Source organism: Phasianus colchicus, chromosome 25 (assembly GCF_987193195.1).
Source record: "Phasianus colchicus chromosome 25, bPhaCol1.hap1.1, whole genome shotgun sequence".
NCBI classification, from domain to species: domain Eukaryota; kingdom Metazoa; phylum Chordata; class Aves; order Galliformes; family Phasianidae; genus Phasianus; species Phasianus colchicus.
Genome location: NC_143460.1, coordinates 1,054,210 through 1,076,953, shown reverse-complemented (window position 1 = coordinate 1,076,953; position 22,744 = coordinate 1,054,210). Strand labels below are relative to the sequence as shown.

Sequence of the window (22,744 nt, the reverse complement as noted above, 5' to 3'; positions counted from 1 at the left end):
CAAGACTTCGTTTGGAGACCCAAGCATTATCATGCTCTGCCATTTTGTGATGTTGCCTGAGCAGTGGAAGAACAAGATTAGATGACTTTTCTTAGAAATTCTCTTTACCACTGGAGACTTTGTGTCAATATTGGAGATTACGGCGGAGCAGATGTCTGAAGTGATCAACCTTGCACTGCCATTGTGTCTGCCCAGAGGCGGCAGGTGCTGCCAAACCAAGGTGCTTTACAAGGGTTTGGTCTCCTTGGCTGGGGGTCAGAGAGGAGAGACTGAGCAGAGCTTGGACCTACAGCAGTGGAGGACTCAGGAGCTCAGAGGTGTTGGCAGGAGACTGGTCAGGAGCCAGGGGGCTTTTTTGGTCTGAACTCTCCGTTGCACATGCCCACTTTCTCTGCACTGAGTCATAGATTTATTCATGTTAAGATGATGTGAAGATGGTTCAAGGTGGTTTCAAGGCGGTTGCCAAGACTTGCTGCAACAGGAGCCTTGAAAATGTCCACAGCGTTGTCCGTGTCACGTACTTGCTCTGAAACTATGGAACTGCCTTAAAAGCTCATTAGGCTGTAAACATGGAGTATGGAGGAATGAGATGAGACGTGGATGATTGAAGTGCTTTGCCAGGGTGAGGTATGGCACTGGCACAGCCTTGCACCCACCCACTGTTTCTAGCAGGTGACTGCCAGCCAACTCTCTGACAAGTGCTGTATCCCGGGAAGGCCTTAACCATGTTGTCCATGTTAACTCTGGGGGACCCAAGGCAGCGCTTTGGATATGTTTTGTTCTACCTGCCCTTGCTGTGAGATTAGGCAGGTCACTGTGGAAGGCTCACCTGGGGAGAACTGCAAAGGTCAATGAAGTGGAACAGTATCTTTTGGATAACCCTGCCCTAACCCTTATCTGGATAAAGAGATATGGTTATCAGTCTCCTGATACAGGGTGGTTTGAGCTGACAGCCAATACTGACATCTGTGCTGATGGAAATGTTCCGCAGCCACGTGCCATGTTTGCAGTGCAGAAGCATATACTGGATAGATGAGCGTTTGTCTATATGCATGATAGATCTGGCTGTGTATTCCCATATGAAGTAAAATTGCTTTAGGTCATATTGCTGTTGAGCTAGTATAAATGCATTCAGAATTTAACTTCTGGATGTCAGAAGCAAATGAAAACTTGGGGAGAATTACGCTTGTCTTCAGCTGCTGCTCTTAGTTTCCTCACTGCAGGCAGGCAATGTCCTACCACCTCAAAGAAAATCTGTTGCCAGTCTGGTTCTCCTTAGTGTGAAGTGATTTTCTTAGAAATTCATTGGGACTTTTCCCTTGGTAATTTACCCTTAATATATATACATGGTCAAAAGCTGTACATGTATATCTTGCATCTCTGCTGTTAGAGCTCATGCAATCAGTTATCAGCCTCTAGGCATAGCCTAGAATTTTCTGTTCATAAGGATATGCACTGGGAGATCTATGACTTCCCTGTATACTAAGGATGGTTTCTGTTTCCTTTTTTTTTTTCCAGTCTGCTAACCCAGGAGTATTGAAAAGCTGACTGCTTTTCTAGCTCTCTCTCTGCTTCCCAGTCTGTTTCTCTGAAAAACTTTCATGACCACTAAAAGTGAGACCAAAATGACTTAAGAACCTACACATTCTTGCCAAGCTGTGGCTCTGGCGCTTTGAAATCTGCTTGTCATACCTTAACTCTCAGATGAAGTGCTGTTCTTCTCTTGCTCCATCACATAGCCTTTTTTGCTCTGTCATTTGTTTTCAGTAAGTATCTGATGCTCCTTCCTTGTGGCTCAAAAGCATTTTTCAACACCGTTTGCATCAGGGGTAATACAGAAGTGCCTGATCAACAAAACATAAGTCTTTTCTCTAAATATGTGTCTTTTAAATAAATCTTAGTTGTAAGACAAGGAAGAATAGTGTTGTGATTCATGCTTTAGGCTGTTGCAATGGGAGTGAGGCTCGCCTATTGCTGAGGCCATGCAGTGGACGTTTGGGGCTGTAGGGCACATCAGGAGTATGTGTGTAAACTGGTACATGCTCATTCCTGCACTGGTGGGGGAATTGCTGCAGCTGTTTCAGCACAAGAGCTGCAGGACCTTTGAAGACTGGTGTTTTTGGAAGGTAACTTTTCCAGAAGGGGAACGCTTTTTTTTTTTTTTTTTTTTTTTCCCTAGGCCAAAGGAAAGGCCTTGCACAAGGGCTTCTGGAGAGCCAGGCTCTCGGTTGTTGCTGCCACCTTGCTCTGAGTGCTCTCTCATGGCACAGCATGATCTGCCCCGTCCTGTCTTACTGTTGTTTTTTTCCTTTCTGACTGACTGCCCACTGGGAAAGTAAGAAAGCCCTGGAAAACACCTTTCCAGGGCTGTTGAAATGCTACTTCTGGATTCGGGCTGTACCCTGGGCATGGATGTAAGTACTGAGAGACAACAATATTACAAGCAAGATGAGTCAAAACAGCATGCATTTTTACTTTTGCAGAACACTTTATTTATCATTATTATTCCATGGACTTAGATCAGAGTAGTGTGCTTGCCGTAACAAAATTGGTGTCATCATGCCCAGTTGCAGCAGGAGCAGCTGGAATCAAAGACGAGACCGGCCTGGCACGTCTGCGTGAAGGTTTCGCCATTATTGCAGTTGTAGAATTTGCTCTTGTTGGTTGGATCTGCGTAGATGCCATCGGCCTTACCAGCACAGAATCCACTCCCACCTGAGCTACCAGTATTGCTACCTGAGCTCCCACTTCCACTTCCACTCCCACTTCCGCTCCCACTTCCAGTGCTAGGAGCTGCAGTGATGGGAGGATTGGGCTGAGCTGGGGGCACACAGCCTGAAAGAAGAGCAGGAAAAAGCTTATTTTATTGTGAACGGTTTCTCAGCTCCCCTTTTCTGCTATAGTCTTATTGGGGTTGGCATCAGAAGAGCTATTAAACTTTGTCCCTCTCAAAGTCTGGCTGGGTTCAAAGTTAGCCTTTGAAAAATCTGGACCGAGTTGCAAGTTCCAGAAAGTGTGACACTTTCATCCTTGGGGATGTAGGGTAAAGGGGTGTTTCCAGCACAATCTCTTGCTGTGGCTTCCACAAAGGACGTGTGTCCACCAAAGCCTTAGACGTGAAAGTTCATGGGCTTCTGAAGCTCTGCACCAGCAGTGAGCTGGGGGATCCCTTTCAAGAAAGCGCCACAACTCAGGTTACTTACTGCTGCTTTGCTGACCAAGAGCATTCTTCAGGGTGGTAATCAGGGGATATTTGCCCTGTTTACAGAAAGTGCCAGTGAAGTCATCCATGTCAAGGGACCAAACCATAGCACCGCCATAGTTGTTCTTCTTCAGCCAGTCAACCTGTGTAATGCCAGGGGAGAAAGGCCTGTTAGTCCCAAGACGTGCTACTGCAGAAGGGCTCCTGCAGTGCCCTTAGTACAGCTGCACTTCCCACCCACTGTACCTTGATGTTGAAGCTCTTGATGTTGTCGTAGCCAACCCATTCACTGCTCTTGTAGGCATAGGGCACATCCTGGGGAGCATCCCAAGCCTGGGTGGCTCCAGAGTCCAGGAATGTGCAGATCTAGGAGGAAAGAGCAGAGAGAGGGAATTTAGTAACAGTCCCATAGAAATGGGTGGCTGGAATACTCCATGAATCCATGACATAAAATTCCTTTCTAGGAAGTTTTGAGACCATACATGGCTGCCTTGATGTGATGAAACACACATACCTAATAGTAATGTGCACGTCTATGAGGAAAGGGCAGAGAGAGGGAATTTAGTAACTGTCCCATAGAAATGGGTGGTTGGAATACTCCATGAATCCATGACATAAAATTCCTTTCTAGGAAGTTTTGAGACCATACATGGCTGCCTTGATGTGATGAAACACACATACCTCATAGTAAGCTAAGAAACCAGACTGCCTTGTGTAAGGCCCAGCTGGCCCAGGGCCCGATGTTGGTGCCCCAACAGCAGTGTTGGATGGATTCTTGAGGATGTAGCTATGTCCATAGGTTGGGAATCCAACCAGGAGTTTCTCAGCTGGAGCACCATTGCTCTTCCAATAGTTCATAGCATAATCCTAAAAAAAAAGGAATCCTTGTTAAGCTTGTGCCCTGAATTTTAGGTTATAGGATGAATTCTTAAACTTCTCACTGGTGGTGCAATTATAGCAGCCTGTAGGACAGATCATTAAACTGTACTTACAACGTTGAAATAGATGAGGTCACCAGTGTCAGCGGGGCCTTTGTACAGAGGGCTGTTCTCCCCTGTTTGTCCATCCCAGGAGCCATGGAAATCATAAGTCATCACATGGAAATAGTCCAAGTACCTGACAGTTTTAATGGCACAATTTCTCTTAATTGCTCGAAGTAAGGCCGTTTAAGTAATAAAAACTGTATTGGAGAGTTTGCTACTCACTTTCCAAGCTCAGCAATCTGGTAGCCAGCCTGAATGTTGGAAAGTCCTGCAGCAACAGCAGCAGTGATCATGAGACGGGGCTTGTTCACCTGCTTGGCTTCCTGCTCAAAGGCAGCCAGCATTTCCTGCAGGATGACAACAAACGGCTCAGCGTGAGCCCCACTGGGGCTGTGGTCAGAGCAGTGCAGATGAGGGGGCCTGATCAAAGCCTTTTGTTGTGTCTTACCTGAACAAGGACGGTGAAGAGACCTTTGTCCTGAGAAGGGCTGCCCCTTGATCCAGGGTATTCCCAGTCAATGTCCAGCCCATCAAATTGGTACTGGCGCAGGAATTTGATGACGGAGTTGATGAAGGTCTGGCGGTTCTCAGGAGTGGAAACCATTGTGGAGAACCTAGGGAAGCAAAGAAGGGCAGAATTGGGGCTTGGCTGGTGCCTCTTTTCCCCTTCCCCTCCCTTTCCAGTGTGCCGTTATGGGAAGTGGGAACTTACTTGGCTGTCCCAAAATTCCATCCTCCAATTGCCAGGAGAGTCTTGAGATTTCCATTCCTGCAAAAGGAGGGACATGAACACGTTTCACTGCAAAGAATGGTTTAGTATTGCTGTTTCTAACTTCAGACAAAAGACCAACATGAAGCACAGTGCTCCTGTGGCTGTTGCAGCTGCATTTGTAGGCTGTGATGTCATGGACTCACACCCAAGGAGTAAGTTGGGAGCACAGTGACTGATGTTCCTCATTCCCAGAGAATCAGTGCTGGCAGCCTGGCCAGCCTTCGCTGCCATCACTGTCTGCCCCTTTCTCTTTGCCCCCCTCAGCATGTGGGTTGAGCTGCCATCATATAAAGAACAGCTGCTCAGTGATTTGCAGAACCTGAATGGGGAAACACACGATGCCTGATGCTGTCAGCACATACTGGTTTTTCAGTCCATTGAAGGATTTGTAGAGGGTCTCATCATTCCATTCAATGGTTGTGATCTCATTGTTGGACATCCCAGCGAAGGCATAGATCAGATGGTCACAGAGACATGGGTCGATGTTATCTGGCATGTATTTTCCCAGGCCAGGCCTGTATTGAGCCCAGTTGGTGAAATAGCATGACAGCACGTAGGCAGAGCCTGCAGAGAAATAGAGGAGGTGGAGCAGGGAGAGAAGAGACTAATAGGAGATGCTTATAATGGCCTGTTATGTATGCTGACCATGTGACTGCATGAGATTTCCTGTAACCATCTTTCATGTCCCTCAGTTTAGTCAACACTGCCATGGGCTGCACTTGCTGTAAATTATGACATAAATGAAATCTGATCAGAAATGATTGCGCAATGTTGGCTTGAGAGTAAAGAGTTCAGTGAAGGAGAAGTAAGACCAGTTATCCTTCTGGGAACTGCCTCCCTAAGGTCAACAATGCATTTCCTTCTTTCTTTCTTTGTACCCTGCAACTCATGAATCAGGGTGGTTGTGGCTGCTGTGTCTCTTTCCCAAAACAAGTCTTTCTCCCTTTGATGAGGAAGAACAGATGTAGAACAGATCTCCAGTGAAGTGCCTGGATGGAGAAGGCTGTTGGTGTATCTAACATGCTGCATGTCTGCCTTGTTTGTGTGTGCCCATGCTAAAAGGTGTTTGGTGAGCTGCTTTGGGGTGTGAAGCACGTACCTATCTGGGCGTTCAGCAGGAGGGCCAGACCTTTGAAAAACAAAGAGAAGGATTAGTCTTTGAAATAAACATTAGTGCTGGAAGAAGCAGAAATCATTTGATAGGTACATTGTTCTACAGACAATAAAATTGCTCTGTGCCAATTTTTTAGGTCAGTATGAACCCAACAAAAGCTCAGTCTGAGGCCACAGTTCATTCTGAGGGAAGCAAATGTGCAGAAAAGCTTATGGTCCTTAAGGTCTCAGTATGCTGCTATAGTTGATTCCTTAAGTAGGTGATGATTCCTATGAACATAGCTGAAATAACAGAGACTACAGGCAAATATGGACAGTAATAGCTCTTTCAGCATGGCAATTTTTATCCTTAGAGTGTTATGTCTTGGTCCAAGGTTGTGTTTTGGTTAAAGAAATCAGTTAAATAAAGAAATTGCATATCTAAGGAAGAAGAAGAAGACACCAGAGCACTCCAGCATATAAACAACCTGAAAATGTGGTAGTTATTTTCCTTTGAATAAATAGAAAATGCAACATCTTGAATGCGATAGAACCTCTCTTCTATCACCTGGTGTAAGAGTGAGAGAGTCATTATACTTGTCATAAAGGCAGAGAAGAAGTTTTGAAGCAGGACTTACCGGTAAGCAGAATGAGCTTGGCCATCTTTGACCAGAACTGATCTGCTGCAGGCTGTTTCTCATTTTATATGGTGCTCTCATTTCATGCAAGTCTTGTGTCAGCAAACATTGTGCAAGTTGGTAAAGATCAGTGTCACAGTAAAATGATAGAAATACAATTGGCCTTAACACTCTATTTGGAAAAAAAAACAATATTATCATGCTCTGCCATTTTGTGATGCTGCCTGAGCAGTGGAAGAACAAGATTAGATGACTTTTCTTAGAAATTCTCTTTACCACTGGAGACTTTGTGTCAATATTGGAGATTACGGCGGAGCAGATGTCTGAAGTGATCAACCTTGCACTGCCATTGTGTCTGCCCAGAGGCGGCAGGTGCTGCCAAACCAAGGTGCTTTACAAGGGTTTGGTCTCCTTGGCTGGGGGTCAGAGAGGAGAGACTGAGCAGAGCTTGGACCTACAGCAGTGGAGGACTCAGGAGCTCAGAGCTGTTGGCAGGAGACTGGTCAGGAGCCAGGGGGCTTTTGTTCTGATGCCTCTGTTGCCCGTGTCACCCGAGCCTGTTGTGACTTTGTGGAAGTGAAGTGGGCTTCCTGGTGACTGTCAGTAAAGGCAAAGCAAGTCAGCTTGTGCTGAGGAGTTCTCTCACTTACTCTCGGGACTGTTGTTGGAAAGAAGGTGGACAGAATGCTCTAACAAAGTGCCTTCAATGGTGAGTGCACTGCTGGCCTGAAAAGTGAATGTTTAGCAGTGAACAAGCATGGCAGCGTCTTGCCAAGTTTATTTTCTTTGGGAAGAAGCATTATTTCTTATTGTACATGAGCTTGTCAGTCGTTGTTTTTGTGAAAGTTGCTCTTTTTTTTTAAGGGACTCTACCTGATTTAGCGTAAAAGTGTCACTTGCTTTCAAGATGCAGTGTTGTGTTTCTGATCCTATCACAATGGCATTTTTTAAATGGCAGATTGAGGAGCTGAAAATGATGCTATTTCATCTATTCTTTCTGCAAATTATTTTATTTTCAGTTCAGGTAGAGAATCAAAGGTGCTGCTGTGTTCTAAGGAAAATGTGCTTGGTGTTGTTTTTTTCTTTTCCTTTTGGATGCTATTCATTGCCAGGGCTTGTGCAAGTGGGGAAGTAAGACGCAGTGTGCATATGGCCATTTTCTCTGCAATGAGTCATAGTTTTATTTATGCTAAGATGATGTGAAGTTGGATTTCAAGGCGGTTGCCAAGACTTGCTGCAACAGGAGCCTTGAAAATGTCCACAGCGTTGTCCGTGTCACGTACTTGCTCTGAAACTATGGAACTGCCTTAAAAGCTCATTAGGCTGTAAACATGGAGTATGGAGGAATGAGATGAGACGTGGATGATTGAAGTGCTTTGCCAGGGTGAGGTATGGCACTGGCACAGCCTTGCACCCACCCACTGTTTCTAGCAGGTGACTGCCAGCCAACTCTCTGACAAGTGCTGTATCCCGGGAAGGCCTTAACCATGTTGTCCATGTTAACTCTGGGGGACCCAAGGCAGCGCTTTGGATATGTTTTGTTCTACCTGCCCTTGCTGTGAGATTAGGCAGGTCACTGTGGAAGGCTCACCTGGGGAGAACTGCAAAGGTCAATGAAGTGGAACAGTATCTTTTGGATAACCCTGCCCTAACCTTTATCTGGATACAGAGGTACAAGTATTGGTCTCCTGATACAGATTGGAACTTCTAAAAATAGGCTCACTTCCAATGAAGGCAAGGATAAAAAGCTGGAGCAGCTGATAAGCACAGGAGATGGAAGTGTTTTGAGGAACTTTTTTCATTTCTGCACATTGGAGGCAGCTGTAATGAAAGCCAGTAGTGCTGAGGTGCAATGAGGGCTGATGTGCCCTTGGATGTAAGGCCCCCACAAGGGACTTGCTGCAGCATTTCAGTTCTGCTTCTCAGGGAGAGCTGAAGTGATGTGCAGAACTGAAGTGCTGCGCCTGAGTGAACTGCAACCCAGGCACATGTGATCGAAACACGTCTATGGTGGTAACAGACTGTGAATGCTTGCAAGGCTGAGGCTTTGCTATTTTTAAGCAAATTCTTCTTGTGTGTGGCTCTGGTATGAAACACTTGGTTCTTGCTCCTACCATGTAGCCCTTCTTGGCCTGTGGTTTGTTTTCAGGGAGTATCTGATTCTCCTTTCCTGCATCCCAAGAGCAGAAGTGCTTAACTGACATTTTAAAGACAACACTGCATCCTGGAAGGACAAAAATGCCTAAGCAGCAGGAAAGATCTCCCCTGGGGTATGGGACTCCTTTATTGCTGAGGCCATGCAGTGGATGTTTGGGGCTGTAGGGCACATCAGGAGTATGTGTGTAAACTGGTACATGCTCATTCCTGCACTGGTGGGGGAATTGCTGCAGCTGTTTCAGCACAAGAGCTGCAGGACCTTTGAAGACTGGTGTTTTTGGAAGGTAACTTTTCCAGAAGGGGAACGCTTTTTTTTTTTTTTTTTTTTTTTCCCTAGGCCAAAGGAAAGGCCTTGCACAAGGGCTTCTGGAGAGCCAGGCTCTCGGTTGTTGCTGCCACCTTGCTCTGAGTGCTCTCTCATGGCACAGCATGATCTGCCCCGTCCTGTCTTACTGTTGTTTTTTTCCTTTCTGACTGACTGCCCACTGGGAAAGTAAGAAAGCCCTGGAAAACACCTTTCCAGGGCTGTTGAAATGCTACTTCTGGATTCGGGCTGTACCCTGGGCATGGATGTAAGTACTGAGAGACAACAATATTACAAGCAAGATGAGTCAAAACAGCATGCATTTTTACTTTTGCAGAACACTTTATTTATCATTATTATTCCATGGAATTAGATCAAGAGGACGTGTTTGCTGTAACAGAATTGGTGTCATCATGCCCAGTTTCAGCAGGAGCAGATGGTCATTCATGACCTGGCAGTTTAGCAAAGAATTTTTGATGTTCAAGTATTGGTAGAAGCTGCTCTTGTTGAATAAGTCTGGATCACTTTACCAGCACAGAATCTGCTCCCACTGGAATTACTACTTTAGTACTTGCTCACAAAACTATTTCCACTTCTACTTCTGCTGTTAGAAGATGCAGGGACTTGAGGACTGGATTGCTAATAGGTCAGACAGCCTGAAAGGAAATCAGGAAGACAGTTTCATAGAATCACAGAATCACAGCATCATAGAATCACAGAATCATGGAATCATGAAATGGTAGCATGGCTTGTGTTTGAAGGGAACTCAAAGATTGTCTAGTTCCCGACTCCTTGCTGTGGACAGGTTATCATTAGTCAAGTTTCCCAGGCCCAATCCAGCCTGTCCTTGAGCTCCTTCAGGGATGGGGCATCCACAGCTTCTCTGGGCAGTCTTTTCCAATGCCTCACCACCCTCTTCTAACATCTAACCTAAATCTCCATTTTCTTAGCTTAAAAACTGTTGCCCCTTGACCTGTCATCATCAGACCATGCAAAATGTCTATGTCCCTCCTGTTTATATACTCTCTCTAAGTACTGGTAGGCCACAATGAAATCTCCCTGGAACCTTCTCTTCTCCATGCTAAACAAACACAGCTCCCTCAGTCCTTCTTCATAGGAGAGGTGCTCCATTTTGATCATCTTTGTGGCCTTCTCTTGGCCTTCTCCAACACCTCTATGATTTACTCTGTTGGGGGGCCCAGGCTTGGATGCAGTAATGCAGATGGGGACTCATGAGAGCAGAGCAGAGGGATAAAATCTCCCTCCCTTGCCCTGGTGTCACCCCTCCTTCCGTGTAACTCAGGATAATGTTGGCCTTCCAGGCTGCAAAGACACTTTTGGCTCACATCTAGCCACTCACTCTCAGGACCCACAAATCCTTCACCTCAGGGCTGCTCTTAATTAATTCTTCCTTTTTGTTTGCCTTTTGTGAATGGATATTTCCAATAAGCATCCCTACCTTCCCTCTTTTCCTTCCCTCTTTTCATGGTCTCTTGGTGCTATAAGCACAACCTTTTGTTGTTGACATATTTTTAACAAGCTCCATGCTGCTCAGGTTACTTACTGCTGCTTTGCTGACCAAGAGCATTCTTCAGGGTGGTAATCAGGGGATATTTGCCCTGTGTACAGAAAGTGCCAGTGAAGTCATCCATGTCAAGAGTCCAAACCATAGCACCGCCATAGTTGTTCTTCTTCAGCCAGTCAACCTGTGTAATGCCAGGGGAGAAAGGCCTGTTAGTCCCAAGACGTGCTACTGCAGAAGGGCTCCTGCAGTGCCCTTAGTACAGCTGCACTTCCCACCCACTGTACCTTGATGTTGAAGCTCTTGATGTTGTCGTAGCCAACCCATTCACTGCTCTTGTAGGCATAGGGCACATCCTGGGGAGCATCCCAAGCCTGGGTGGCTCCAGAGTCCAGGAATGTGCAGATCTAGGAGGAAAGAGCAGAGAGAGGGAATTTAGTAACAGTCCCATAGAAATGGGTGGCTGGAATATTCCATGAATCCATGACATAAAATTCCTTTTTAGGTAGTTTGAAGTGTGTTTCAGTTCCTGACTGCATAGATGTGGCAGAATACACATACCTCATAGTAAGCCAGCAACCCAGCTTCTTTTGTGTAAGGCCCAGCTGGCCCAGGGCCCGATGTTGGTGCTCCTACAACAGTGTTGGATGGATTCTGGAGGTTGAAGCTATGTCCATAGGTTGGGAATCCAACCAGGAGTTTCTCAGCTGGAGCACCATTGCTCTTCCAATAGTTCATAGCATAATCCTATAAAAAAAAGTATCTTAGTTCATTCTGTGTCCCAATATGTAGGCTGTAGGATGAATACTTCAACTTTGCACTAAGCAACCACAGTGGTTAGTGAGACAGACTTCCAAACTGTACTTACAACACTGAGGTATACATTACTGCCACTGTACAGAGGGCTGTTCTCCCCTGTTTGTCCATCCCCAGAACTGTAGAAGTCATAAGTCATCACATGAAAGTAGTCCAAGTACCTGCGGAGAAAGGTGCCTGTGTCTGCACCCTGGCCAATTCCATCACCCAGAACCAACAGTTCCTTCAGACCTGGCCATTTAACCCACAACAACTCTGGCTGTGCCCACACTTTCTCCAAATCAGGTTTCTTTGAGACTTCCTTTGAGCAAGCCTTCCAAGGGCTGAGACAAGTTCCTCCTGCAGAGGAGGGAGGCAGAGGACAATGCAGGGTGAGATTTGTGCTGAAGTTATGGGAACTGAGAGATGTTCTCTGATGGCTTGGAGTGGCTGCAGCCCACCTGCTGTTACCCTTTCCTCCCTCAGGTATCCATTTCTGCACCAAACATGCACTGCCTGCATGGCTTCTTGCCCTGTACAACAGCGTGGCGGCTGCTCAGGCTCAGGATGCCCAGGATGGGCCGTGCCCAATACTGGCAGGAAGAGTGCTGGAAGAAATCTCTTGAAGGAAGTTCTAGAAAGCATACCAGAGAGATTGCTACTCACTTTCCGAGCTCAGCAATCTGGTAGCCAGCCTGAATGTTGGAAACTCCTGCAGCAACGGCAGCAGTGATCATGAGACGGGGCTTGTTCACCTGCTTGGCTTCCTGCTCAAAGGCAGCCAGCATTTCCTGCAGGATGACAACAAACGGCTCAGCGTGAGCCCCACTGGGGCTGTGGTCAGAGCAGTGCAGATGAGGGGGCCTGATCAAAGCCTTTTGTTGTGTCTTACCTGAACAAGGACGGTGAAGAGACCTTTGTCCTGAGAAGGGCTGCCCCTTGATCCAGGGTATTCCCAGTCAATGTCCAGCCCATCAAATTGGTACTGGCGCAGGAATTTGATGACGGAGTTGATGAAGGTCTGGCGGTTCTCAGGAGTGGAAACCATTGTGGAGAACCTAGGGAAGCAAAGAAGGGCAGAATTGGGGCTTGGCTGGTGCCTCTTTTCCCCTTCCCCTCCCTTTCCAGTGTGCCGTTATGGGAAGTGGGAACTTACTTGGCTGTCCCAAAATTCCATCCTCCAATTGCCAGGAGAGTCTTGAGATTTCCATTCCTGCAAAAGGAGGGACATGAACACGTTTCACTGCAAAGAATGGTTTAGTATTGCTGTTTCTAACTTCAGACAAAAGACCAACATGAAGCACAGTGCTCCTGTGGCTGTTGCAGCTGCATTTGTAGGCTGTGATGTCATGGACTCACACCCAAGGAGTAAGTTGGGAGCACAGTGACTGATGTTCCTCATTCCCAGAGAATCAGTGCTGGCAGCCTGGCCAGCCTTCGCTGCCATCACTGTCTGCCCCTTTCTCTTTGCCCCCCTCAGCATGTGGGTTGAGCTGCCATCATATAAAGAACAGCTGCTCAGTGATTTGCAGAACCTGAATGGGGAAACACACGATGCCTGATGCTGTCAGCACATACTGGTTTTTCAGTCCATTGAAGGATTTGTAGAGGGTCTCATCATTCCATTCAATGGTTGTGATCTCATTGTTGGACATCCCAGCGAAGGCATAGATCAGATGGTCACAGAGACATGGGTCGATGTTGTCAACTGTAAAGCGCCCCGAGCCTGGCCTGTATTGAGCCCAGTTGGTGAAATAGCATGACAGCACATAGGCAGTGCCTGCAGAGAAATAGAGGTAGGTAATTATGAACTGCACTGAAGAGAAGATAGTAACTTAAGAAAGATTATGATAACTAGGTCTCATCAGAAATGATTGGGCAATGTTTGTTTGGGAGTAAAGAGTTCAGTGAAGGAGAAGTAAGACCAGTTATCCTTCTGGGAACTGCCTCCCTAAGGTCAAAAATGCATTTCCTTCTTTCTTTCTTTGTACCCTGCAACTCATGAATCAGGGTGGTTGTGGCTGCTGTGTCTCTTTCCCAAAACGAGTCTTTCTCCCTTTGATGAGGAAGAACAGATGTAGAACAGATCTCCAGTGAAGTGCCCGGATGGAGAAGGCTGTTGGTGTATCTAACATGCTGCATGTCTGCCTTGTTTGTGTGTGCCCATGCTAAAAGGTGTTTGGTGAGCTGCTTTGGGGTGTGAAGCACGTACCTATCTGGGCGTTCAGCAGGAGGGCCAGACCTTTGAAGAAGTGAAGAAATCAAAAGGGATTAGTATTTGTATTTGCAAAGTCAAAGCTCTAGTGCAAGACTGGACTGACCCTAATATGGAACAAATCTAACATAACTGGGACTGCTGGGACTTTTCACTCTGAGAAAGGGAGAATAAGGCAGAGAAGTCATATATTGTGAAAGGCTTATTTCTTTATGTTTGTGATCATTGCAGTTCATTAAATCAAAACAATGTGAATCAGCTTGATTGTTTTTTTAGAGGTGGTGCAATTTTTAGAACAACTTCAGGTGGAAACATAGAAAAGAAATAGAAGTAATCCTATCCAGAAGTTTCCTACCATGGTCAAAAACTGCTCTTAAATATCAAATGGCAAAGAACCATATTGTTTTTTAATGTATAAAGTATACACCCCAGCTCTACTGAAAAATAAAGTACCCCTCCTGAAATTCCCTGTTGTATCTTTTCCTTTCATAGTAGTGTGCAATATCTCCTAATCCCCAGTATAAGAGCGACAGAGCCATTATACCTGTCATAAAGGCGGAGAAGAAGTTTTGAAGCAGGACTTACCGGTGAGCAGAATGAGCTTGGCCATCTTTGACCAGAACTGATCTGCTGCAGGCTGTTTCTCACTTTTATATGCTGCTCTCACTTCTTGCAAGTCTTGTATCAACAAAGATGCTGAAACATTATTGGGCATTACACAAGATTAGATGACTTTCTTAGAAATTCTCTTTACCATGACAGACCTTGTGTCGATATCAGTGATTACGCAGATGTCTGTTCAACCTTGCACTGCCATTGTGTCTGCCCAGAGGCGGCAGGTGCTGCCAAACCAAGGTGCTTTACAAGGGTTTGGTCTCCTTGGCTGGGGGTCAGAGAGGAGAGACTGAGCAGAGCTTGGACCTACAGCAGTGGAGGACTCAGGAGCTCAGAGCTGTTGGCAGGAGACTGGTCAGGAGCCAGGGGGCTTTTGTTCTGATGCCTCTGTTGCCCGTGTCACCCGAGCCTGTTGTGACTTTGTGGAAGTGAAGTGGGCTTCCTGGTGACTGTCAGTAAAGGCAAAGCAAGTCAGCTTGTGCTGAGGAGTTCTCTCACTTACTCTCGGGACTGTTGTTGGAAAGAAGGTGGACAGAATGCTCTAACAAAGTGCCTTCAATGGTGAGTGCACTGCTGGCCCAAAAAGTAAATGTTTGCTGGTACATGGCTAGAATAATTTCCTTTGAAGAAAAGCATTATTTCTTGGAAGCCACACGCTTGGAGAGAGTGCCCAGGGATACTGCATTAATCAGGACATATTAATACGACTTTACTATTGTAGTAGAGGACTTTGGATTACTATATAAGCAAACAGTCACTGCTAAGTTCTATATTCAGCCTTTTTTCTCTTCAACTGCCATTAAGTTCCTATCTCCAGAGCATTTTCTCTCTCATCTCTTTTTACAAATTGATGATATGAAAAATAGGAAGCGTTTCACAAGAGTATGTAGGTCTTCTCTTGAAGCTCATTTGCTGAAAGGACCTGATGAAGAGAAAATTAATGGTAGGAAAGAAGACGTAGAGCTTAACTCTTTCAGCCTGGTTGCCAAATTCTTCCTTCATCTCTTGGGAGAGTCACTTAACCCTACACATGAAATCTCTCAATTGGGCTGGGAACAAAAAAATAAAAAACAGCAAGCATTGCATGAATGAAATCATGATGACGAACTTTTTAATGTGGAGAACTCTGAAAGTGTTAGAAATGATCTGTCCCTATCCATAAGGCACAGCAAACTTTTTCTTTCACACCTGTGCTCTGTACTTGGCTGGTTTGTACTTTCTGATGTGCTCTGCAAGATCTGTAGGTGAACTTCATTTCCTTATGAGGTGGAAACTTTGACTCTTCTGAATAATCTGCACACTCTCACTTTGCATACAGTACAGCCTAGTCTGAGAACAGCAGCATTTGTTTTCAGGTCTTTCATTTTTATAAGCTAGCCTCACTAAAAGCTCTCACTGCCTAAGGATCACTTAATTCCATGAAAAAAGGAAAGGAGGAAACTGAGTTAAAGGAAGAGATTTCCTTTCACGTGCAGATTCTTGGTTTGCAATTAAGTGAAAGCACTGCAGGAGGCAACACAAAAGCAAAATAAAAGTGACAGCGTGTAGTTTTAAGTAAGGAGAGTGTCTTCTGGTTCACAAGAATCTTGGAAAGTTGGTGCCTTAGTACTATCAGCAATTAATATATCCAACAGTAGGTGTCAATGTTGCTCGCTCTTCCTAGTCATACACATAGAGCACTTTTCTAGCAGTCTTCTGGTAACAAGGCAGGCAGTGTGCTTGCAGACCAAAAAGCTTAATTGCTGCTTCTCCTTTTTTAGTTGTAAATAGAGATCTGAGATCAACACACAAATGGAGTGCTGCATTCTTGGTATAGAAAAGTAATATCGTTAAACGCAAGTTTTATTTCAGTTCACTTATCCAGAGCTGTACTGCATGCATAAGATGTTAGAGAGTAAGAGGAACTATTAAACATTTATGCCCAAAAAACTAACCTTGAAACATGTTAGGAGCCATGGTGTCTGCCATGGGAGGGTATCCCAGAGCCTTAGAAGGGAAATGATAAACCTACATTTTTTGGCTACCTCAAATGTCTAAATCACCTGCTTATATCTCTAATTAATAATTTAGGCTCATCTTTTGTTTCTTCCACCTTTGTCTGCCAGCACAGTAAATACTTACTATGGGCGAAACTGGGCCTGACTGCTCAGATTAAAGACTGACTGAATTCCCAGCTTCCATGTGATGTGTCTGCTATCTTTTCAACATGCCTAATTTTATTCAAGTGGCTTCAGGTGAAATTGTGTGGCCTTGGCATATGGCCCTTATTAACTCCTATGCTAAGACTTCAAACCATCTCAGATGCGTTTAGGTTCCTAACCCTTTCCTTTCTATTGGACACTTTTTTGCTATGGAGCAACCCCTGGTTTTCACACTGCCACGACACAGAACAAAGCAGTCACACTGATTATTCATTTCAGTGATAAGCGTTACAGTATTTATTACAGCAGTTCAGCAGCACTTCTCCAAAGAACTGCCTGGTTTTGCTCAAAGCTCTATATACATGATAAGCATTCTATCATGATGATCAGAGCAATTTTTTCTACTTCTTCCTAGAAAACTAAACAAAGCCATGTCTTTCCAAGATGTAGTAAGCAGCTTCAGATTCCTACACAGGGGTTGGTCCATTTGGAGTTCAGCTCCTGCTTTGGGGCCTGTAAAGAGGAATGTGCTTCCTGATGCCAGAGCATGTCAATGACCTACACCTTGGCCCTGCCTCTGCTGTGCTGTGTCAAATATCAAAGTTTTGGGAGTGTCGAAAAGCAAGCAGAACAAAATCAACAACCAGTGTGTGCATAAGTGCTTGAAAAAAGAAGTAACCCCTTGTTTCCACTTTGCTAAAAATGAGGGAGATTTTGTTCTATGATTCGGACAGCTTGACTCAAGGCTGTTTTTATTTCTTACAAGGTCTCAGCTTTAGCTTTTTTTTTAGTTTAACCTTGCTATCTTGGCAAAAGTCTCCCTGCTTGATGTGGTTTATAATCTAAGAGAGGGATATCAGTGCATCACTGACTGCTCCACTGAGTTATGCCGCTTCCAGTGCCCAGTCCAAGAGGTGTCAGGAGATACCTGATCTCCTTTCTTGCTTTGGTTTCTGCTTTAGATAGAGTCTGATCACTTTGGATTCTAATGGGATTAAGATGGAGTAGGGCTGTGGGCAGGGGAATAAAGAGACTGCATGATGTAATTCCATTAGAGGTTCATCTAAAAGAGATGAACCTGTCTGTGTTCTTTTCTCAAGAGCCTTCATGCTGCTTCCTCAATAGCTTAGCAGCTTTTTATATCTGAGCTCTTCTTGAAGGACACTGAGTTCCTTGGAAAAACTGTCTCCTTCTCTTTAAGAGTCTGGCCCCACATCCAGTTTGGTATACGTACACCTGCTTAAGTTACTGCCACTATAATCCAGTGCCTGTAAATGGAGTCATGAAAAAGGATCTCTGCTGCCCTCCAGGTCGTATAACCCCTGTAGGTGTCCTCCACTGTGCAGCCCACTGAGCTGATGCTGGCTGGTGTAACAGTACCCCATGCAACGAGGAGATAGCTGGAATGCCTAAAATCTCTTTCTGTCCTACTAAACAGATCATTTGGTATAGCTGAAAGACTCCTGTTGCTGGTGCTGTAAGAACTACCCTGTGGCAAGTCCAGGCCAAAGAGCCAGCAATGCTACCTGCAGTGTGATGTCATCTTGTTCAGGAGCACAGGTCGTACAAGAAATGTCTGATATTAGTTCTTGTTCAGATTCACAGCAAGAAATTAGGAGCTTTAAGGATCCTCAAATTCTCTTCTCCAAAAGATAATCGTACCACATAGGCTTTGGGCAGGAACATGGCACAGACAGGAGTCTTTGCTTAGACAGGGCAGTCAGGAGAGATGTATCCCTTTGATACTTATGAAAACAATTCATTTGTTTAAAGATCTCCATTCTTACACCTGGTTTCCCCAGCACTAACTCCTTGTTCCCGAATCTGTTCTGCTTCACACCATCTTTCTCTGGCATTTGATTTCCCTCCTCTCAGCAGCTCACTGAATGGAACTAAAGAACTGCTGACTTTCAGATGCCAACCATTCCCTGGCTCCACAGGGGAAATTCCTCCCTTCTGCATGTACATTCCCAGAAATATAACCCTGACTCAGTGTGATTACAAAACGCTGCAGCCATTTCCCAAGCTACTTCTACAGAATGTCATCGTTTATCCACCTTTTGTCCCTATGTATGTTTTATTAGGACCTTGAAGTGTCCTTTTCATGAAGAATTAGATGTAATATTGCAATAGGGCATTACATCTTTTTTTCCTGACATCACAGTTTTTATCTTTCCTTTCTGTCTGTTGGCACTAAATAGCTGTAATTAGGCACTGTAAACACACCCTTAGCTTCTCTGATGTTAGGAAACACTCAAGCTTGATTTCTGCCAATCCTGTTCTTTAAATAAATCTTGCCTCTGCACTGTGAGCATCTGCCTGATATTCCCAGGTGGTCAGGACTGAGGGGATGAGTTCACCAGCTCTCTGTGGTGGATGTTAACCCCAGCGAATAATAGGGTGCTATCTGCATGTAGGAACGGGCAGCAGAGCTGGATCCTGCCTCCTATCCTTGTCTGAGTTCCAAGATTTTGTGTTCTGCCTGCCAGTAAGAACAGGCCTTCAGAAGTGGGTGTGTGTGCATGTGATACAGATTCACAGGCTGCTCGCTTGCACTTAAATATCTGTGCCCAAATGCAGGTGTGTGCAGGTGAGCAAAACTCATTGAAAAAGGGTATATGCATGAATGAATATGCACATGGGTGTTATTTTAGCTATGGACATATCACATGAAGAATGCTTTGTTTTAGCTATTCTGAATTTTTCTTTCTCGATTTTTAGGCAATTCATGTCACATGCAATTATTTATAGTGTGACCTTTTGAAATTTGGATTTATTAAAGCATGTGATCTGAAAAAATCCACTTAAGATTGACAGTGCATATTGGAGCCTAATCTATTACAATTTATTTTTTTTTATATATGTATGTCATCACTAAGCATGCAGATCTTAAACTTCTTACAGTCAGAACTGGAAGGTCCCATCAGGCTGCTCCGTGTAACATGACCTATTTTCCCCATCTATCTCACCCATCAATCCCCATTGTCTGCAAGGAAAGGACCAGCTGTGACTAGCTGAGAGCACTGGGTACTGCCATCACTAAGCAGAGGTCTGAAGTACAGACATCATCTGCATTTGTGACCACATTCATGAGGTCTTATCCCTAAGAATGAATTATAACAAGGCCCCAGGAAGTTCCTTTTGGACTTGGTTTTGCTCTGAAACCTTCAGAGAAGGCTTTGCTCCCACAACAGCATCCCATCTAATTAATTATTAAGCTCTTTTTCTGGTAGACGACATCCGTCCATTTCCAATTAATCCTTGCTCACAAGCTCAATAACCTCAGCCATCTGTATAGGTAAGAGAGATAAGCTTGCCATTAAACATTTACAGGACATAACAACAGAGCACTGAAGCAACAGTTGCTGAGACAACCAGGCAGACAGGCGGTGTGGGTGTGTGGGGGGAGCTGACCCCCATCCTCCAGCTGCCATGCTGCAACTGAATGAGAAAAATGTCTCTATGTCTGAGCCCGGGGTATGTGGGCCATCAGGCACTAGCGAAAGGATGTTTGCTCCTCTCAAATTCATGAGTGTTTTTGCGACATTAGCATGATAAAAGCTTTTAAAATAATTCAATAGCACTTAGGGCCCTAGAAATTCTAGCAACCAAACAGCCTTTAAATAAAACATTCTCTACTTAAGCAGCAGCTCTAACTGCCCTCTAACCTCAAAGGCTTAAAACAGGTTAGAAGTCAGTCTGACCCCTTTGTTCAGCCTTCTCGAACAGGGTGAAATGTGTCCTTAATTCTAGACAGAGACATATCTATGTCCCTGCACTTCATCAGATACTGTCCTTGTTTTGAAAGAACAGTTTCAAAATACTGCCAGGATGGGGATTTATCTGACGTTGCCCTTTTTCCCATCCAAGGTTTCAGTCTCTGGGGCAGCAAAGAGAACATCTTTAGCTAATATACTACATTCTCTGAACTGCAACTAATGCCAACAGAGGGTAAGATTTTGCCTATAAACATTCATGAAAACATTCATGATTCTATGAAAACCAAGGGGCTTACTACTATTCCACTCATCATCATCATCATCATCATCATCATTATTATTATTATTATTATTATTATTATTATTATCTTGTAATGAAGCCAAAGCATTCACAACCTGTTAAGAAATCTCAAGATATAGGGGCAGGATTGGCAGATAACTGCTTCTAAGAGTACAGGAGGCCACAAAAAGGGCAGTGGTCCCTCCTCAGCTCCCTCAGAGCCAAGGAAAAATACCAGCAACAAAAGCAGAAAGCCTATGAGCTGTGAGCAAACTTCTCAAGGCAGCAGGCACCAGGCAGGCCTGCTGACACAGGCACGGCACAGGCCCATTCTCACCAATTCCTGAGCACACAGACATGAGCTCAACTCTATAAAATGGAAGCAAGCCAAATGCACACACAGCCCTGTTTAACTCCCATGTTTAACTCCAGCGTGGGAGATGATCCAAAATCTCATGTGCTGTTGACACACCAGAGGAACAGGATGCCATCCCCAGGGACCTAGGCAGGCTTGAGCAATGGGCCCAGGTGAAGCTTATGAGGTTCAACAAATCCAAATGCAAGGTCTTGCACCTGAGTCCAGGCAAACCTCGCTACCAATACAAGCTGGGGGATGAAAGGATGGAGCACAGCCCTGTCAAAAAATACCTGGAGGTACTGGTGGATGGCAGCTGGACACGAGCCAGCACTGTGCCCTCCCAGCCCAGAAAGCCAACCGTGTCCTGGGCGCATCCAAAGCAGTGCTGCCCGCAGGGCCAGGGAGTTGATCCTGCCCCCCCTGCTCTGCATTGAGACCTCACCTGGAGCACTGTGTCCACATGTGGAGTCCAGTACTGAGGTGCTGGAGCTACAAAAATAATCCGAAGGACAGGCTGAGGGGCGGGGCTGTGCTGCCTGGAGAAGACAAGGCTGTGAGGTGACCTGACAGTGGCCTTTCAATATCTAAATGGGAGCTAGAGGAAAGTAGAGGACAGACTCCACACAAATGTATGCAAGAACTTCTTTAGGTGAGGTGATGGAGCACTGGAACAGGCTGCCCAGGGAGGTGGTGGAGTCTCCTTCTCTGCAGATATTCAAGACCCGCCTGGACACCTACCTGTGCGACCTGGTGTAGGGAACTGCTTTGGCAGGGGGTTGGACTTGATGATCTCTGGAGGTCCCATCCAACCCCTACAATTCTGTGATTCTGTGACTCTTTAGCAGGGTCTGTGATGACAAAGCAAGGGAAAATGGCTTCAAGCTCAAAGAGGGGAGATTTAGGTTGGATGTACGGAAAAAGTCTTTTACAGTCAGGGTGGTAAGGACAGATTGTCTAGAGATGCGGTTGATGCCCCATCCCTGGAGGCTTTCAAGGCGAGGCTGGATCAAGCCCTGGGAAACCTGATCTGTCTCTGTTCACTGCAGGGGAGTTGGACTCGATGACTTTTAAAGGTCCCAAACTCTAAGGGTTCCCCCCAGGAGGTGGGGCACAGGGCCGGGTGCTGCGCCGCGCTGCGCCGCGAGGTGGCGCCATAAACCCTCGTGGGCGCGCGGCTCGGCGCGCGGGGCTGACAGAAATGCGGTGCGCTGCCGTACAGCGCCGCTCCTTTCCCGGAACTCATTAATATATGCTGATGTGCCTCTGGGCATGCGTGCTCTCATTTAGAGTGGGCGTACGCATACTTGCTTTATCCCCATTTTTCCACTATCAACTTCATCACTGAGACTTCTGGCTGACCTTTAGCTGTTTTTCCCTCATTTGGCAAATTCCCATTACTTGTTAGGCCACTTCCAAAACAATATATTGTGAAATCTGAGGAAAGTGTCCTTGCACCTCATGAAATGCAAAGATAAGTAGTTTGTTGTGACTCCAGTGCTTCTTGTGAAGCAGAGTTAAGAGAAAACAAGGCTTTGTTGAAATGGAAAGTTTTAGAATTAGCACTCATTGATTCCTTTTGGTAAACTAATATATCGGTCCTTAGACTAAAATACTGATCCCTGTTGCTAGACAAACCAGCCTGAATGAGTATAAAGTTAGTTCAGAGCTGGCTCGGGAGGGAAACACTTTGAGCTCTCCCATCTCTTCCTCGTGGGGTGTGAGGTGGTGATGAGATGGGGGACTGAGCTGTGGGCACCAATGAAAGATGGCTGCTTGCTGTTAGCTGAAGGCTTCAGGAGGCTCCTTGGACTCAGTGCAGACCAGTTTGGTGTATAATTCAGTAAATAATTCTGAATATTGCAGACATGAGAGAAAACCCAGGTAAGCAGAAAACTTAACCTGGCTAACTTGAAAGCAGTAAAAGTGAAATTCATCAAAGGAGCTGCCAATT

At 45.4% G+C, this 22,744-nt stretch overlaps 2 protein-coding genes and 1 long non-coding RNA gene across 4 annotated transcripts in view; 1 reads left to right on the top strand and 2 right to left on the bottom strand.

The window, feature by feature from the left end:
• Positions 1 to 22,744, top strand: part of LOC149915027 (uncharacterized) — a 31,877-nt gene that overhangs the window by 8,364 nt on the left and 769 nt on the right. Inside the window, exon 1 of one of the 2 annotated variants that reach the window (XR_016459833.1) lies at positions 21,937 to 22,674. The exons of the other annotated variant lie outside the window; for it this stretch is intronic. This is a non-coding gene — a long non-coding RNA (uncharacterized LOC149915027). Of the gene's footprint in view, positions 1 to 21,936; positions 22,675 to 22,744 lie in introns of those variants that run through there. 2 annotated transcript variants of the gene reach the window in all.
• CHIA (chitinase acidic) lies at positions 646 to 8,034 on the bottom strand. The gene is made up of 11 exons (XM_090124406.1): positions 6,688 to 8,034; positions 6,057 to 6,086; positions 5,320 to 5,521; positions 4,898 to 4,954; positions 4,634 to 4,799; positions 4,408 to 4,532; positions 4,195 to 4,318; positions 3,884 to 4,069; positions 3,449 to 3,568; positions 3,204 to 3,345; positions 646 to 2,835 (listed from the first exon to the last, which is right to left on the bottom strand). Exons 1-11 carry the CDS (start codon positions 6,710 to 6,712, stop codon positions 2,558 to 2,560), a joined length of 1,455 nt encoding a protein of 484 aa, XP_089980532.1. The 5' UTR covers positions 6,713 to 8,034; the 3' UTR covers positions 646 to 2,557.
• Positions 8,095 to 14,376, bottom strand: LOC116239304 (acidic mammalian chitinase-like). Its single transcript, XM_090124407.1, has 11 exons — positions 14,266 to 14,376; positions 13,678 to 13,707; positions 13,044 to 13,245; positions 12,622 to 12,678; positions 12,358 to 12,523; positions 12,132 to 12,256; positions 11,539 to 11,647; positions 11,232 to 11,417; positions 10,958 to 11,077; positions 10,713 to 10,854; positions 8,095 to 9,804 (listed from the first exon to the last, which is right to left on the bottom strand). Exons 1-11 carry the CDS (start codon positions 14,288 to 14,290, stop codon positions 9,788 to 9,790), a joined length of 1,179 nt encoding a protein of 392 aa, XP_089980533.1. The 5' UTR covers positions 14,291 to 14,376; the 3' UTR covers positions 8,095 to 9,787.

What these genes read in the sequence shown, in the direction of transcription:
- CHIA (XM_090124406.1), bottom strand. Translation starts at nt 6,712, where the DNA reads ATGGCCAAGCTCATTCTGCTTACCG. An exon ending in TCTTCACCGTCCTTGTTCAG is followed by an intron (nt 4,533 to 4,633) that starts GTAAGACACAAC and finishes GTCATCCTGCAG; the next exon opens with GAAATGCTGGCTGCCTTTGA. An exon ending in TCAAGAGCTTCAACATCAAG is followed by an intron (nt 3,346 to 3,448) that starts GTACAGTGGGTG and finishes GGCATTACACAG; the next exon opens with GTTGACTGGCTGAAGAAGAA.
- LOC116239304 (XM_090124407.1), bottom strand. Translation starts at nt 14,290, where the DNA reads ATGGCCAAGCTCATTCTGCTCACCG. An exon ending in TTCAATGGACTGAAAAACCA is followed by an intron (nt 12,679 to 13,043) that starts GTATGTGCTGAC and finishes CTCCTTTTGCAG; the next exon opens with GAATGGAAATCTCAAGACTC. An exon ending in TCAAGAGCTTCAACATCAAG is followed by an intron (nt 10,855 to 10,957) that starts GTACAGTGGGTG and finishes GGCATTACACAG; the next exon opens with GTTGACTGGCTGAAGAAGAA.